This window comes from Lepeophtheirus salmonis, chromosome 10, assembly GCF_016086655.4.
Source record: "Lepeophtheirus salmonis chromosome 10, UVic_Lsal_1.4, whole genome shotgun sequence".
Taxonomy (NCBI): Eukaryota; Metazoa; Arthropoda; class Copepoda; order Siphonostomatoida; family Caligidae; genus Lepeophtheirus; species Lepeophtheirus salmonis.
The window spans coordinates 6,173,154-6,186,771 of record NC_052140.2 but is presented as its reverse complement, the minus strand read 5'-3'; the positions used below and the strand labels follow the sequence as shown (position 1 = coordinate 6,186,771).

General features: G+C 29.1%; 1 protein-coding gene across 4 annotated transcripts in view; it reads right to left on the bottom strand.

Moving 5' to 3' along the window:
• The window catches only part of Mekk1 (mitogen-activated protein kinase kinase kinase 4), a 163,082-nt gene extending 158,133 nt beyond the window's left edge, over positions 1 to 4,949 (bottom strand). For all 4 annotated transcript variants that reach the window (XM_040720933.2, XM_040720934.2, XM_071891533.1 and 1 more), the window contains exon 1: positions 4,568 to 4,949. In XM_040720933.2, the coding sequence (XP_040576867.1) occupies positions 4,568 to 4,659 (92 nt within the window). In that variant the 5' untranslated portion in view covers positions 4,660 to 4,949. The remainder of the gene's footprint in view (positions 1 to 4,567) is intronic.
• Between the last annotated feature and the right edge of the window lie 8,669 nt (positions 4,950 to 13,618).

Below are 13,618 nucleotides of genomic sequence, written 5' to 3'. Positions count from 1 at the left end.
AAGAGTACATAAGTCATAACAGATGTATTCATTCATTCATCTAGGTGTGAATACTCTTTGTCTTGAACATTCCCTTGATACAAAAATTGAACGTAAATATATTTTCAATTCCCTGCTTTATTCTGATTTTATCATATAAATATCGAATTTTCTACGATACGATGCAGATATTTCGACCAATATATTGGTTCTCCGATTTCGATCCCATATATTGGCCCACGTCTACTGTGCAAACATAAGAACTAGCAAGATCTTTTTTCTTTTAATTCAAAAAATTCCCCTCATCCCCTCCAGCACAACCCCTGTGGACGCCCATGACTAATCTAACTGAACATTTGACCTAATTGTTGAGTAGCTCTAATTTGAAGTATCAAGAATTCTTCTACGTAAACAAAATTAATAAACTAGCTTTTGTCAATTTCATAATATTCGTTTGTTCTAAATATGAAGGTGCGAGAGATATAAAGGCGTGGAGAGACATAACAAACCCTTCCATACTCCATCTATGCAAGTCTTTCTCACATTTGAACACGGATCTGTGATGTATTAAATGTTTGCATCTGCATATTAACCCCATGTTATGAATAGTTCAAAAAATTGATATCTGCCAAACAAATTTTTAGTTAATTCAATATATCAATATCATAAATATATATTTTCTATTCAATGAAAAGATTTTAAAAGTAGAGCACTTACACTGTTATAGTATAGGAGAAGCAGAGGAATGTGTACTTATAATATCCCATAATGTCATCTATATCAAAATTATCGTGCACGAAAAACTGCCCTAGAGAAAACTGCCTGTGGGAGATTCCCCTGGAGAAATTGCCCGAGAGAAAATTACCCGTACTTTCTTCAAACTTAATGACGAATAACAACACATTATAAATTCGCTTAATACAATTTATGACAAATATCTAAACATATTCGTTAGTTCCATTCCCCAAGGGAGTACCTTCAAGTGTGAGTAATATTATTACAATATAGGAGAAAGAAAAAGCAGGAATAAATAGCTTAGTGCCTATTAAAATATGGTTGAATACTATCTGCCCTCGGAATGGCCAGTGTCCTATGGGTAGTGTGGGATAGTTAAAAACCACCGCCAATACATCCAAGGAACCCGTTTCATACCATATACTAATTAAAAGACATCGGGTTGGCTGTGCTCCTTGTGGTAGTGTGGGATCCTTGAAAACCACCGCCAATGCATCACATACAACATAGGAACCCCTCTAATACCAAAAAAATATTTAAAGCCCACACACAGTGCTTTATTTCCTTAAAGAAGCGGCCAAAACTATAAAAATTGATAGTATATATTTATTTTTAGATTTCCAGTTGTAATTTAAGTTTTATATGCCTTATTTATCAAAAATATATTAGCTTCAACAGATTTCATACGATTTTTAAAGCATTTATCTTTACATTTATGACAATAATAGAAATATAATGTATTTGTTGACACAGGCAAAATAAACGAAGACATAAATTTAATCTATGTCATCATATTCATCGCTTACTTTATCAATATAAATATTGATTTAGTATCTGCCAATAACTTTTGTTTATTTCTTTCAGAAGTATATTTGCGAAGGGGAGTTATTAAGAAGTCACTGCGTATCAGAAGATGGTGAATCTCATCAGAAAAGATGTCAATTCTTGATGATTTTCTTGAGTGATTAAGTCTGGCATTTCTAATTTCTTAATTTAATGCTTCTTCAGAATAAATCCCAATTGGAAAAATAGATGACTCAATTACTTTTTTTTATGCATAAAGACTTTATTGATAGATGGAGGCATAATCTATATAGAAATATTGGTTGACTGACTAGATGAGGGGAACATGTTCATTATAGAGGGTATCATCCCAAAATATAAATTGAGATAGGAAAGAGTTGCGTCTTGGCAGTAGAAATTTACATAGATACATGTATTTTGGGGGAACTTACTTTTTATATTAAATAGTCTGCGCGCAAGCCTTTATTGCTTCTTGAACCCTTGGAAAATCTATTGATAAATTTTTTAATAGAATAAGATATTGTTTATATGATAATACACATATTTTTATAAATATAATCTTTTTAAATGACGTATAACAAAAGAAAATTACTTCATATGGAAACTTTTTGTGCGCCAAATAGGGGGGGGGGATGGGTCCCAAATGAAAATTTCTCCACAATTAAATCCTTGTTATCTCAACTTTTTTTTTATGATACCCTCTAGATCAGGAGTCGGCAACCTATGGCACACGTGCCAATGCTGGCAAGCGGAGGCATATTCACTAGCACGGTGCAAATTAGAACATATTTCGGTAGTTTGTTAATGTATTTTATCATTATTGTTGATAGTGGCACACTTATTGATTATAAATGTTGAATTTGGCACTCCATGTCTCAAAGGTTTTTGGAAAAGTGCGCAAAAATGCGAAGGGTTTTTTTATACTCTTCATTAATACTGTACCAAACTAACCTCATTTTTTTTTTTTTTTGTATACACTTGTTCTTCTATACTAAAACATTAGATATGAAAATAAATATTTTTTTATTTAAATCATAAAAATAGTAAAATTTTCAAAAGACCAAAAAATATTTTTTATATTATATATAAATATAAAACTTACAAAAAAATAATGTGAAATAGTTACTTTTAACTAATGCATCGACATATTTGTATTTAAAATTGTGTGCAAAGCTTTAAATAGCCTTCAAACTTATATATATTTTTATTGGTATTAAAGAGGTTCCTTGGATGTATTGGATGAATAGGTGATGGTTCTTAGGAATCCCACGCTACCCTCGGACTAATCCAAAGGCGGAGGATATTCAAACATATTTTAAGAGGCCCTAAGCTATTTATTCCCATCTCCTTACCAATCCTCTCGATCCATTTCTCAGAAGATTGGATTGAAATTTAAAAATTGCAAGGAAATTGTTATGCAATAATGTTAATCCCACTTAAGGAACTCCCTTGGGGTATGAAACTAACAAACATTTGTCATAAACAATATTAAGCGAATTTATTATTCATCATGAATTTAACAAAATACGGCCAATTTTCCTAACTGACAATTTTTCCCAGGGTAGTTTTCCTAGTACCCACAATAATATATGTGAAATAAGAGAATTGATCAAATCTATTCGTTCTACCATGATTTCATTGATTAAATCGCTCAATGAATATGCAAGGAATATTTAATTCATATTAGTGATGTTAATATCGCCTAAAATCAGTGGTCTTATCTTCCCAAACCTTCAACATTCTGGACTCATTGTCACTCCAAAAGAAAAACCAAACGCAAATCGATTGAAGACATATTATCCTCCTCTAGGACTCGGATAAGGTACCGCTAATATGTATGGAAATGAGAATATAGTCCAAATTACGGTTTATATATTTTCGTAAGAACAAAATTTGAATGCTCTTATTTACTATTCGTCAAAATATTAACAATTATTACATATCAGCAAACAAGGAGCACTATATTGATCTCTGTCAATATATCATTGTGAAGATTAGTAGTTTTTATTATCTAATGCTTTTTAGACTGTAAGATTTTTCTTTATGTTTAGCTTAACAAGTTAATATTTGATATTATTTTAAGATTATTAAACTCCCAATGTTAATATTTTTAATAAACTACACAAATAATACACTTCTTTCACTGAACAGAAGACATTTATAAATAAAAATAACCAAACCACGTCAACAAAATCTCAATATCACGCAGCAACCTCAAAGTAGTGGCAATTACTAAAATAACCACAATTTATTCTCAAATTATACTCTCCGAAGAAAGTGGCCCGTACAAACAGTAGATATGTTGTCTCTCAATTTTACTATTTTTTTATGACATTCTCTCAGACGTGGTCTTTATACTCACCACAATTTAGACAATATTCCCATTCTAAATGATGTAATGGCTTATATTTGTGGCTCAAAGCACCCCAAATAGAATAGATTACAAGTTTTTTGTCTTTTTTTGATAAAACTGATCATTTTTTTTATTATGCCTAGATCACAGCACTAATATTATGTATTACTATTATACAATGCCTGATCATGCAGATAAAATGCTTATAAAAACCTGCTTAATATATATATATATATTAGTTGGCTTCTCTCTTGTATTATGTAAAATAAATATATTGAGGACCCCGATTTGGAAGTGAAAAGTGAGGGGGATGTGGGATGAATATTGGTGCTACTACACCTGAACTAACAGCTAGGAAAACACAATTGATCAATCAAAATAAAGGATTAATTTACCTTATAAAGTTACCACATATCATCATTCCTTTTTAATATAAAATATCATTAAGGAATATAAAATAAAAGTCAAAAACAGCAGAGGACATAGTTCTTACTACGAAGAATATATAACATTTTTTTTAACAAAGAGAAATAAGGAGCAAAAGGCTAAACAATTACTCGTAATAACATTTAAAAGTGATGACATTTTGAATATAGAAGCGCTAATCAATCATACTTATAAAATTCATTAAAAAAAAACACCTTGAAAGAAAGCATTGGCTTTTATTATTTATAACAGAAAAAGTCGGTTTTTTACCCTTCCAATCCTTCAGAAGATATCCGACTCGTCTCTTCCATTAAATCCTCATCGATATCCAATCCTAATCGTTCCCTCCAATCACTCTCCATCTTTCAACACTTTAATAACCAATAATTAACTGCTAACTTATATATTTTTTATTAACAATATTATCATGACAACAAAACAAATTGTCCAAACACACTAAGAGAAGCCCCATCAACTTTCGTTTGTACTATCAATAATATTAAATATAAGTTTGTTATTGTCCGAATTATAAAATAATAAATATTAAATCACGTGGTAGCCCTCTTATTAACAGAAAGCGTGTGCAAGGAATATATATTATCTTTGTACAAACACTCTAACCCTCTTCCGCACTAACTTCATTCCCCTCAACAAAAAAATATTAACAAACACACGTAGTTGAAGTTAAACGCAGGCGCTGATCCAGTAATGCAGACACTCAACTTGTTTTTCGTCAAGTATTCTGTATTGACTATTGTACATATATTTTTTTGGTAGGCGTGAGCGCAAGGTGAAAAATTGCGTAACACACACATAAAAAGTCAAATATATATTTTAATAATTTCTTTCATTCGTTTCTAGTAGTGCTGACGTCTATTTTCAAATATGTAGGACATTAATAGAATTCATGGCTCTCTATTGTTGTTTTTGTGAACTACTGAACTAATAATACTATTCGTCCGTATTTTTTGTGTTATCAAATATTTGCATATCATGAAAAATGGTCATACGAAGGATAAAATGCAAACTTGAATTTTTTTTTTGAAAAAATTACAAATATTAATTTTTTCAAAACAAATTTGAAAAATCCACAGCTAAAAAATTTCCAAAAATAAATTTTAAACAAATAAAAATATAGAAACAAACTTCTAAAATCCACAGCTATTGACAAAAAAAATTCGAAGATCTATAGCTATTAACAAAAAAAATTTACAAAATCCAATGCTATTTAGAGTAGATTAAATTTATGGAAGCAAAATTCAAATATCCATAGCTAATTATAAAAAGATAAAATATTATTATGCTAAATAACAAATCTTAAATTTTTGTAGAAAAAATTACAAAAATCCATTTTATTCACAGAAAAATCAATGTTTATGAAAAAAATTTCTAATATTATATTTCTTGGAAAAATAATTGAAAAATCTACAGCTATTTATAAAAAATGAAATTTTCGGGAAAAACATTTCATAAGTTCGATTTTGTATATTGAATTTTTTGTAAAAAAATTCAAAATTCATAAAAAAATTATTTTTTACGAATGAAATTTGAAAAATCTAGAGCTAATTACAAAAAAATTAAATTTCATATATATTAAATTTCAGATATTTCATTATTTGAAAAAAAGAAATTAAAATCCTTTACAATTCACAAAAAGATAATTTTTTTTTGAATTTTTTGTTTTAATATACAACTATTTACAAAAAATTAATTTTTGGAAAAAAGTTTCATATATATTAAATTTCAGATATTTAATTTTCTGAAAAATAGAAAAAAAAATCCATTGTGATTTAAAAAAGAGCATTTTTTTTGGAAATTTTTTTGAAAAATAAAGAGCAATTTACAAAAAAAAATAATGTAAAAAAAGTTTCATATATATTAAATTTCAGATATATAATTTTTACAAAAAAATATTTTTTTTTGAAAAATCTACAACTATTTACAAAAAATTTAATTTTTTAATTATTTCATACATTTAATGTTTGGAAAAAAAAATTCAAAAACATATTGCATATCACAAAAAAATTCATAAATCTACAGCTATTTACAAAAAATTAAATTTTTTGGAAAAAAAATTCAATTATTAAATTTCAGATATTTAATTTTCGCAAAAAAAATTCAAAAACCCATTACAGTTGACATAAAAATCCACAGCTATAAAAAAAATCAAATATTGATATTCATATATTAAATTTCAAATATTTAATTTTTTGAAAAAAAATATCAAAAATCCATTACTATTCACATAAAAATCCGATATTACATTTTTTGCTCTGGTGCATAATTTGCTTTAGAGGCAAAAAAATTTATAGTTAAAAGCAGTCCACCCCCTGTGGATGCCCCTGCTTGATGAGGTGTGTGTTATATGATCTATATATGCCTTTCAGATTTTAACACAAAAGCAAGTAGGATTTTTCTCAAAAGTGAGGTTGTATTAAATTTGTACTCTGCACATTTTTTTTTAAAGATAGGTCAAATTCTCGTTCTATAATATAAAAAAAGATAAAGCAGATTTCATTCATGAGTATTTCATTTCATCCCCAAAATTATGATAGGAACAAAATAATTTAATGAAATAATGAAGTAAAAACAGATATAATTTTTTGGCATTTCTCCTTTTCTTAATTTTGGTAAAGACTAAATAAATATATTGGGGACTGGCATCTAAAAACCTTCTTTTTTTGGGGGGGCACTCCCCTTTTGGGGAACCTGATCTCCGTTAATTCGTTCTTCCTATTACAAATTTCTCACATATTTTTTTTTCTTTCCTTTGTAAAATTTTTCAACTTTTCATATCCTTCTGGGAGGCCTTACATAAATTTGCTTTTGCGAAATATTGCATTGAATTTATTCGCACGCTGATGAATAAATACTGTCCAAATAGTAGGTACTATAAGCTAATATAGATAACAAAAAAATATGCCTTAATATAAATTGCATGATTACTAGTTTTTTTATTTTTCAAAAAAACGTGAATTTTATCCTTAGGGTTAAAAGCAAATTGCAAGAGTTAGTTTTTGTTATTGTTGGAATCTTTTCATCAACAATAAATTCCATATTTGAATGATTTACCAAATTATTAATATCTTCTTTGACTTTTCTATCCATTTCATCCAGAAGAGTAAAAATTTGACTACGTTAAGCCCTCCATTCTTTAAAAATAAATATTTTTTTACCAGTTCTTCAAATTACTTATATTTCATTCAACTAAATATATATTCAAAAAGTCAAAGGATATTAGGTACAAAAATTAATATAACATACCAGCTGATACATACATTGTCAAAAAAAATAAACAAAAAAAACCACCAATATCAAACTAATTTAAACATAAATAATTGATTATGCATACATAAAGAAGAGATCTAAGTAAAGAAAAAACTAACTTGAGCGATCAGAAAAAAAAATGATACATACATGCGTGTGCTCTTTTTTTAATATATTATTATTATTTAATCAGTCATAGGCGTATTAACATTTCCTTCTAAAGTTAGCATTTTTGCATATTTTTGTTCTAAATGGTTTTAAAATAAATATATATTAATTAAATTGTAATTTTTATATATTTCCGTCCCTAATGATATTTAAAATTTTGAAGGTTTTCCTTTTTATAGCAATAATTCTTACCACTAAATCATATAACAGGCAGCTGATATTAACAAGTGTCTTAATTCCGTAATTGCATTTGTCTCGCTCCCGCCTTATCCTCGCGCTCAGACACAATTCCCATCTCTTTGCATACATTAAAATAATTGTTGGATTTTAGTATGAAAATTATAGACAAGTCTGAGTCCGTTATAATTTGTAGTAGATTAAACTAATTCGTTCGTCAGGACCGGTCACAAACAGGATCGTTGTCTTATACAATATTTCTAATTTATCCTCATGTAACCATTAATATATATTTAGTGTCAAAGGCAGAAGCATAACTCAAGGAACAATAGCAAAAAGTCCCTATATTGTCCATACGATCATGAAGGTCAAGTAAACACAGCAAGTTAGGGTTCTTGGTGCAACGATTTTTTTGCTCAAAATTAAGCAGTTTCATAGCAAACTTTGATGTCACTGTCTAATTCCCAAAACGTTCTAAAAAAATTGTATGGCACGAGCCAACCGATATGTCAATATCCTCAGTGACTTTACTGATAGTAATTTGCTTCGTTGCTACAACGTTTTCATCTGTTGTTGACATGCTTGGGCGTCCAGAAAGAGACTCGTCATTGGTATATTCTCGTCTATCTTGGAGGAGTTTGTATCGCTTCTAAACATCTTCTTTTTTTTTTTTTACTCAGAACAGTTTCACCGTGTGCCACTGTCAACATTTCATGTGTTTTGGAGAACTTAATTTTCATTTTTTACAAATATTTGATGCATATTCTTTGATCCATGTTTTTCAATAGTAAAAAATCGCTGAAGATGCAAAACGTTACGTAAAAGCGTTATGCCTCTCACAAACAAACTACACATATAATATCGCTGAATCAGTAAATATATGTTCGTGCAAGGATACCAATATAAAAAATAAAGTAAAAAAGCATTCCAAATGTAAGTTGCCTGCAAAGTTTCTTGTACAAATCCAACCATTTTTAGGGATTTTCAGTCCATATTACTTTGATTTATTTGAAATATCTGTGTGTATCATTGTCATTAGCTAGTATTCCATGCAGATTATATTTTTATCAATGGAGTTTTATACAGGTTTATTGGGAATTTGTCCAATTTATGCATTAAAATATCACCTTTGATCCCCCAAATTGAGGTATCCTTGAAATATGATGCAATTTATGACGTCAGTGAAAATGTTCTATACAATTAAAATTAGTATTTCTACTAAGCTTGCCGTATACTGAGTTACTTATTTATAAAAACTTAGTCCCTTACAACGAAGAATGACAAATTCAGCATACATCTTGTTACATTATATGAATTTGCTTTTGTAAAATACTGTGTTGAATTGGTTTGCTCATAAATAAATTCGTGGGAATCGTGTAAAGTAATATTGTATAACAAAATATAAGACTCAATATTAATAGTTTATTACATGTTTATTGTCTGTTTGCCAAAATACTAAAAAATGTATTTTTATCCTTGGGACGTAATGGTACATGTGGGTCGGTTTTTTTTTTTTTGTACAAAATTGATTGACTTCGTGTTTGATAATGTATTTTCAAAATGTAATTAAATTTATTAATAATTATGCTATTGTTTATGTATTTGTCTTGATGACAAAATGGGGATTTGGGTTCAAACCCCGTCATAAAATATGAAAATTGCTGGATTTTTAATTGCATAAAAATTAATGTTGGATCGGTCCAAAAAAAAAGAGACTCCTGTCCTATCAGTCATTTCCTAATATAATTTGTCAGTCCTAGGACCGGTCCTTATCGGTCTTTTATGGAAACTACAACAGCTGACATTACGCAAATACTTCTAGCTACGTCATTTGAATTGTTGAAGTTTCTTCATAATTCATAACTTCTTTTAAAGATACAAGATACATGAAGTTAAAAGTAAGAGGTGTGTGACTAGATCGAATTTTTTATATCTAGCTTGCTTTCTTAGTTTTTCTATTGTTATATTCTACCTAAAATTAAAATGTTTTTAAAAAATTTCAAAAATCTATAGCCATTCCTTAAAAATTAAATTTTTGGAAAAAATTTCAAAAATCCTCAGCTATTCACAAAAACCTCTTTTTCCGAAAAAAAAAAATTCGAAAATTTATAGCTATTGACAGAAAATTAACTTTTTTCGAAATAAATTTGAAAAATTAAATTAATTTGTGTTTGGGGGGGGCTAAATACCCCTGTATTATTTTTCTTGAAATATACTTAAAGGAGTCTTACTAAACTATTTCCTTGGTAAACTGAGATTAAGAACGCCTTAGACTACTCTAGTCTGCTTACAAACAGGTCTCACGCGAGGGTTAGAAAAAAAATATGTTTTCTAAAAATAAAGATATGTGATAGATATGACAAATTTTATTTAAAAACTTTGCTAAGTGAATTTTCTGAAAAAAAATCATTTGAAATGTGTTTTTAAATATAGGCCCCACATTTTTTTGCTAAGAAAATTAGACTCGAAATCCATTTCTTGCCATATCTTTCCAGTTTGGTATTTCGACTTCATACAATCTGTTTCTTATTAGGATACGTAATAGGTCTGATTCAGTTAAGGGTACATTGTATAAGTGTGCCCACATATCACATTTTCTCTTTCGATATTTCAATTGGAGATCGTTATAAGCGAAAATTTGAAATTTAATTATTGCAACCTTTAATAATAACAAAATAACTTCAACTGGTGAAGCAGCAGGGAGTTTGGGACAATGAGCACTTTGGAGGATCATGATAGAAGATGGAAGTCTCATTTTGTGGAGAACGTTCTAAGTTTGTCTCTTATGGAATATATGGGGAGGAGCTCTAGAGGTCGATCTATGGATTAGGGGGTGAGGCTGGAGGAGATCATTATGTAAGATACTTCGACTTTTTCTTATAATTAAGATGTTGGGAAAGTTGAATATCAATTTTTACCTCATCCAGTCTTCAATTTCCAGATAGAAATAGAAATGGATAATCTTACAGACTGTACTCCTCAGTTACTTTACTATAAGATTAATAAAACTGATTTCCATGCTTGTGACTAAAGGTGTAATGATTATTCTATATAAGTAGAATTCATCAACTTGAAGCACATATTCGTTGTAAATGAAATATAATATTTTACTATAATTAATACTTCGCTTTAATTTGGAAATAAAAAGTTATATTAATAAATATTTAGAAATAAATCTTCTAAATTTATATAGGTTCATATTTTTTTAAAGGAGTAAAACACCTGATGCAAAGACCTTGCTTGTGTTACGACCCTTGACTAAAATATAATAAAGTTTGCCGAAAAGACAGGGTTTTTTTGTCAAAGAATGAAATAAATTGTCAAAATTTGGATTTTCGGTCACAATTTAAAATGATTTATATTTCTTGTCGACAATATATATATTTTTTTAATTTGTATTTTCTTCAAAATTGTCATTTTATAGACCTTTTTCCGAAATAAAGGTAATTTAAAAAATCATTTTGTCAAAAATCCCTCCCGCCAATAAAATAGTCCTTAAGATCATATTCCTAAAAATAACTCGATAGAGAATGATTTATTAAATGTTAAGGGTTATCTATCAAAGAATTTAACTATGAAAGAACCCATAACTGAGCAGGATATTTCAGCAGTCGTAAGATACGGAGCATTCGAATTGAAGATTCCTTAGACGATTGAAGGTGCTTTGGTACTGGGCCTCTGATACTATATCCATTAAACTCATTTAGACATTATTGCAGAAGATACTAAAACTTTTTAGAAAGAACTTGAAGAAACGAGCTAGTCGTTAGCCTAAATACAATTTTGTTCTAATTATTATATATTTATAATTTTTTAGGGATTTTAGTGGCTTTTTTGTCATTTATTTATTTCTATATTGACTGGAATTGGTGTACAAAATTGAGTTTGTCCATTTGTTTCATCTGATGGATTTTTATTCAGTTAATATTTTATATATTTTGTTGTTCAAATGCTATTTTTTTTAAAGAGGATTGATACATATTAATGTTTGTAAACCTTAATCTAGGGAATAAATTTTAAACTATAATTAATTGTACTTCTTCAAATACATCTTCATCATAATTTTTTAGACAATTATTTTAATAGATTTAGGAATAAGTAATCTCGTATTTTTCGTTTTATTTCATTGCTTTTTAATAAGTGTTACAATCATCCGATTGAAGCCAATTATATCCCGATCTGTTCGATAACTTTTTCCCAACGAGAACACAACCACATAATACCCTTCTCGTAGAAGTTCTTATCTCTATTGGACAAAAACTTGGACAACCAATTTTCACAGGCCTCTACTGAGGACAAATTTGTACCCTCAATCCCGTTGTCTATAGATAAAGAAAGATGGCAGCCACTTGGTGCCAGGACCGGACTGTAGAGTGGATGCATCAGAATTTCCCATTTGAGCTCTCGGAGCTACTGGCTCCGGCTCATCAAATATGTATGTGGCATGGCGTAGTCTCGATCAAACACAATTTCTCTACTATTCACCAATGCTGGCCACTTCTGTTTGATTGCCAGCTTCAAACAGTCGAGTTGTTCGGAGTAGAGGGCAGAATTGCTGTGAATATTATTATTTTTTAATTTAAAAAAAGCACATCCAATATTATGCAAGACGAACCAAAGAGTATCAGCCTGTATACATCGGAAATTTCCTTGTTCGCTTTCGACGCATTTTCCCCTTTCAAGCAATACAAATATAAAATATGGCAAAAAAAATTCCTTTCTCCATACTCGACACACGATAATACACAACTTAACTGACCAAGCGCAATATTGTCCATAAAGCGGTTGTAGTATACACTCACACCTGTACTGCATCTTAATGTATGATCCAATCTGACCAATAATGAGCTATATATACTAAGTTTTAAAGAAAGGCGGAAAATCCGAAAGTTCTTTTTCCCCAGCCTAATATATTATATGGTATCGGTGTTAATTTCCATATTAAGACCACATAGAAACTTAATAAATATTGAAGAATCCCATGAAAGAATTTCAGTATATTTCCACATTTCTTTACAGAGTATAATACCGTATCATCATCATAGAACTCCGATAATTACCGGACTTATGGAAAATAATAACTTGATTAATAATTAAGCAGCCCAAGAGTCACTTAATACTTTGAAAAAACGTAGTAATTATTCTTCAAATATTTTTATGATAGGACATAAAATAAATTAATTATCTGTATCTAATTATGCAGGAAGAGTTAAAACTGAGTACGATTATAGATATAACATACTATGAAGCCTTCAAATACTTCCTTTTGAAAAACTTGATGACAAATGATGGTTGTTTAGAAATAATTCCATGGCAGATTTGTATGTAAGACTATCTACTTTGTCTATTAAAAGACATATGAGAGAAAAAGACGTGATTTTATGACAAAAATGAAAGAACTAATAACCATATCAATTATATAATATGTTTGCTTAAAACCATTAAATGAATCGCTATAATACCTTTTACATAATATAATACTTTATACACACACAAATAATGGATCTAGAATGCTATGTGAAAAATTGAGATAGATAGTTTTGTCCTCTAACGCTTGACATTTTTCTTTAAAAATGCCAAGGATGGCTGGTGATTCCGGGGATCATGCTATTGATATTATCAAATACAAACTATCAGATTCAGCTATATGCATGATTAGCAAGCATTAGTGAGCACAGCTCATAATTCTTGAGCAAGAGCGGGAGTGTA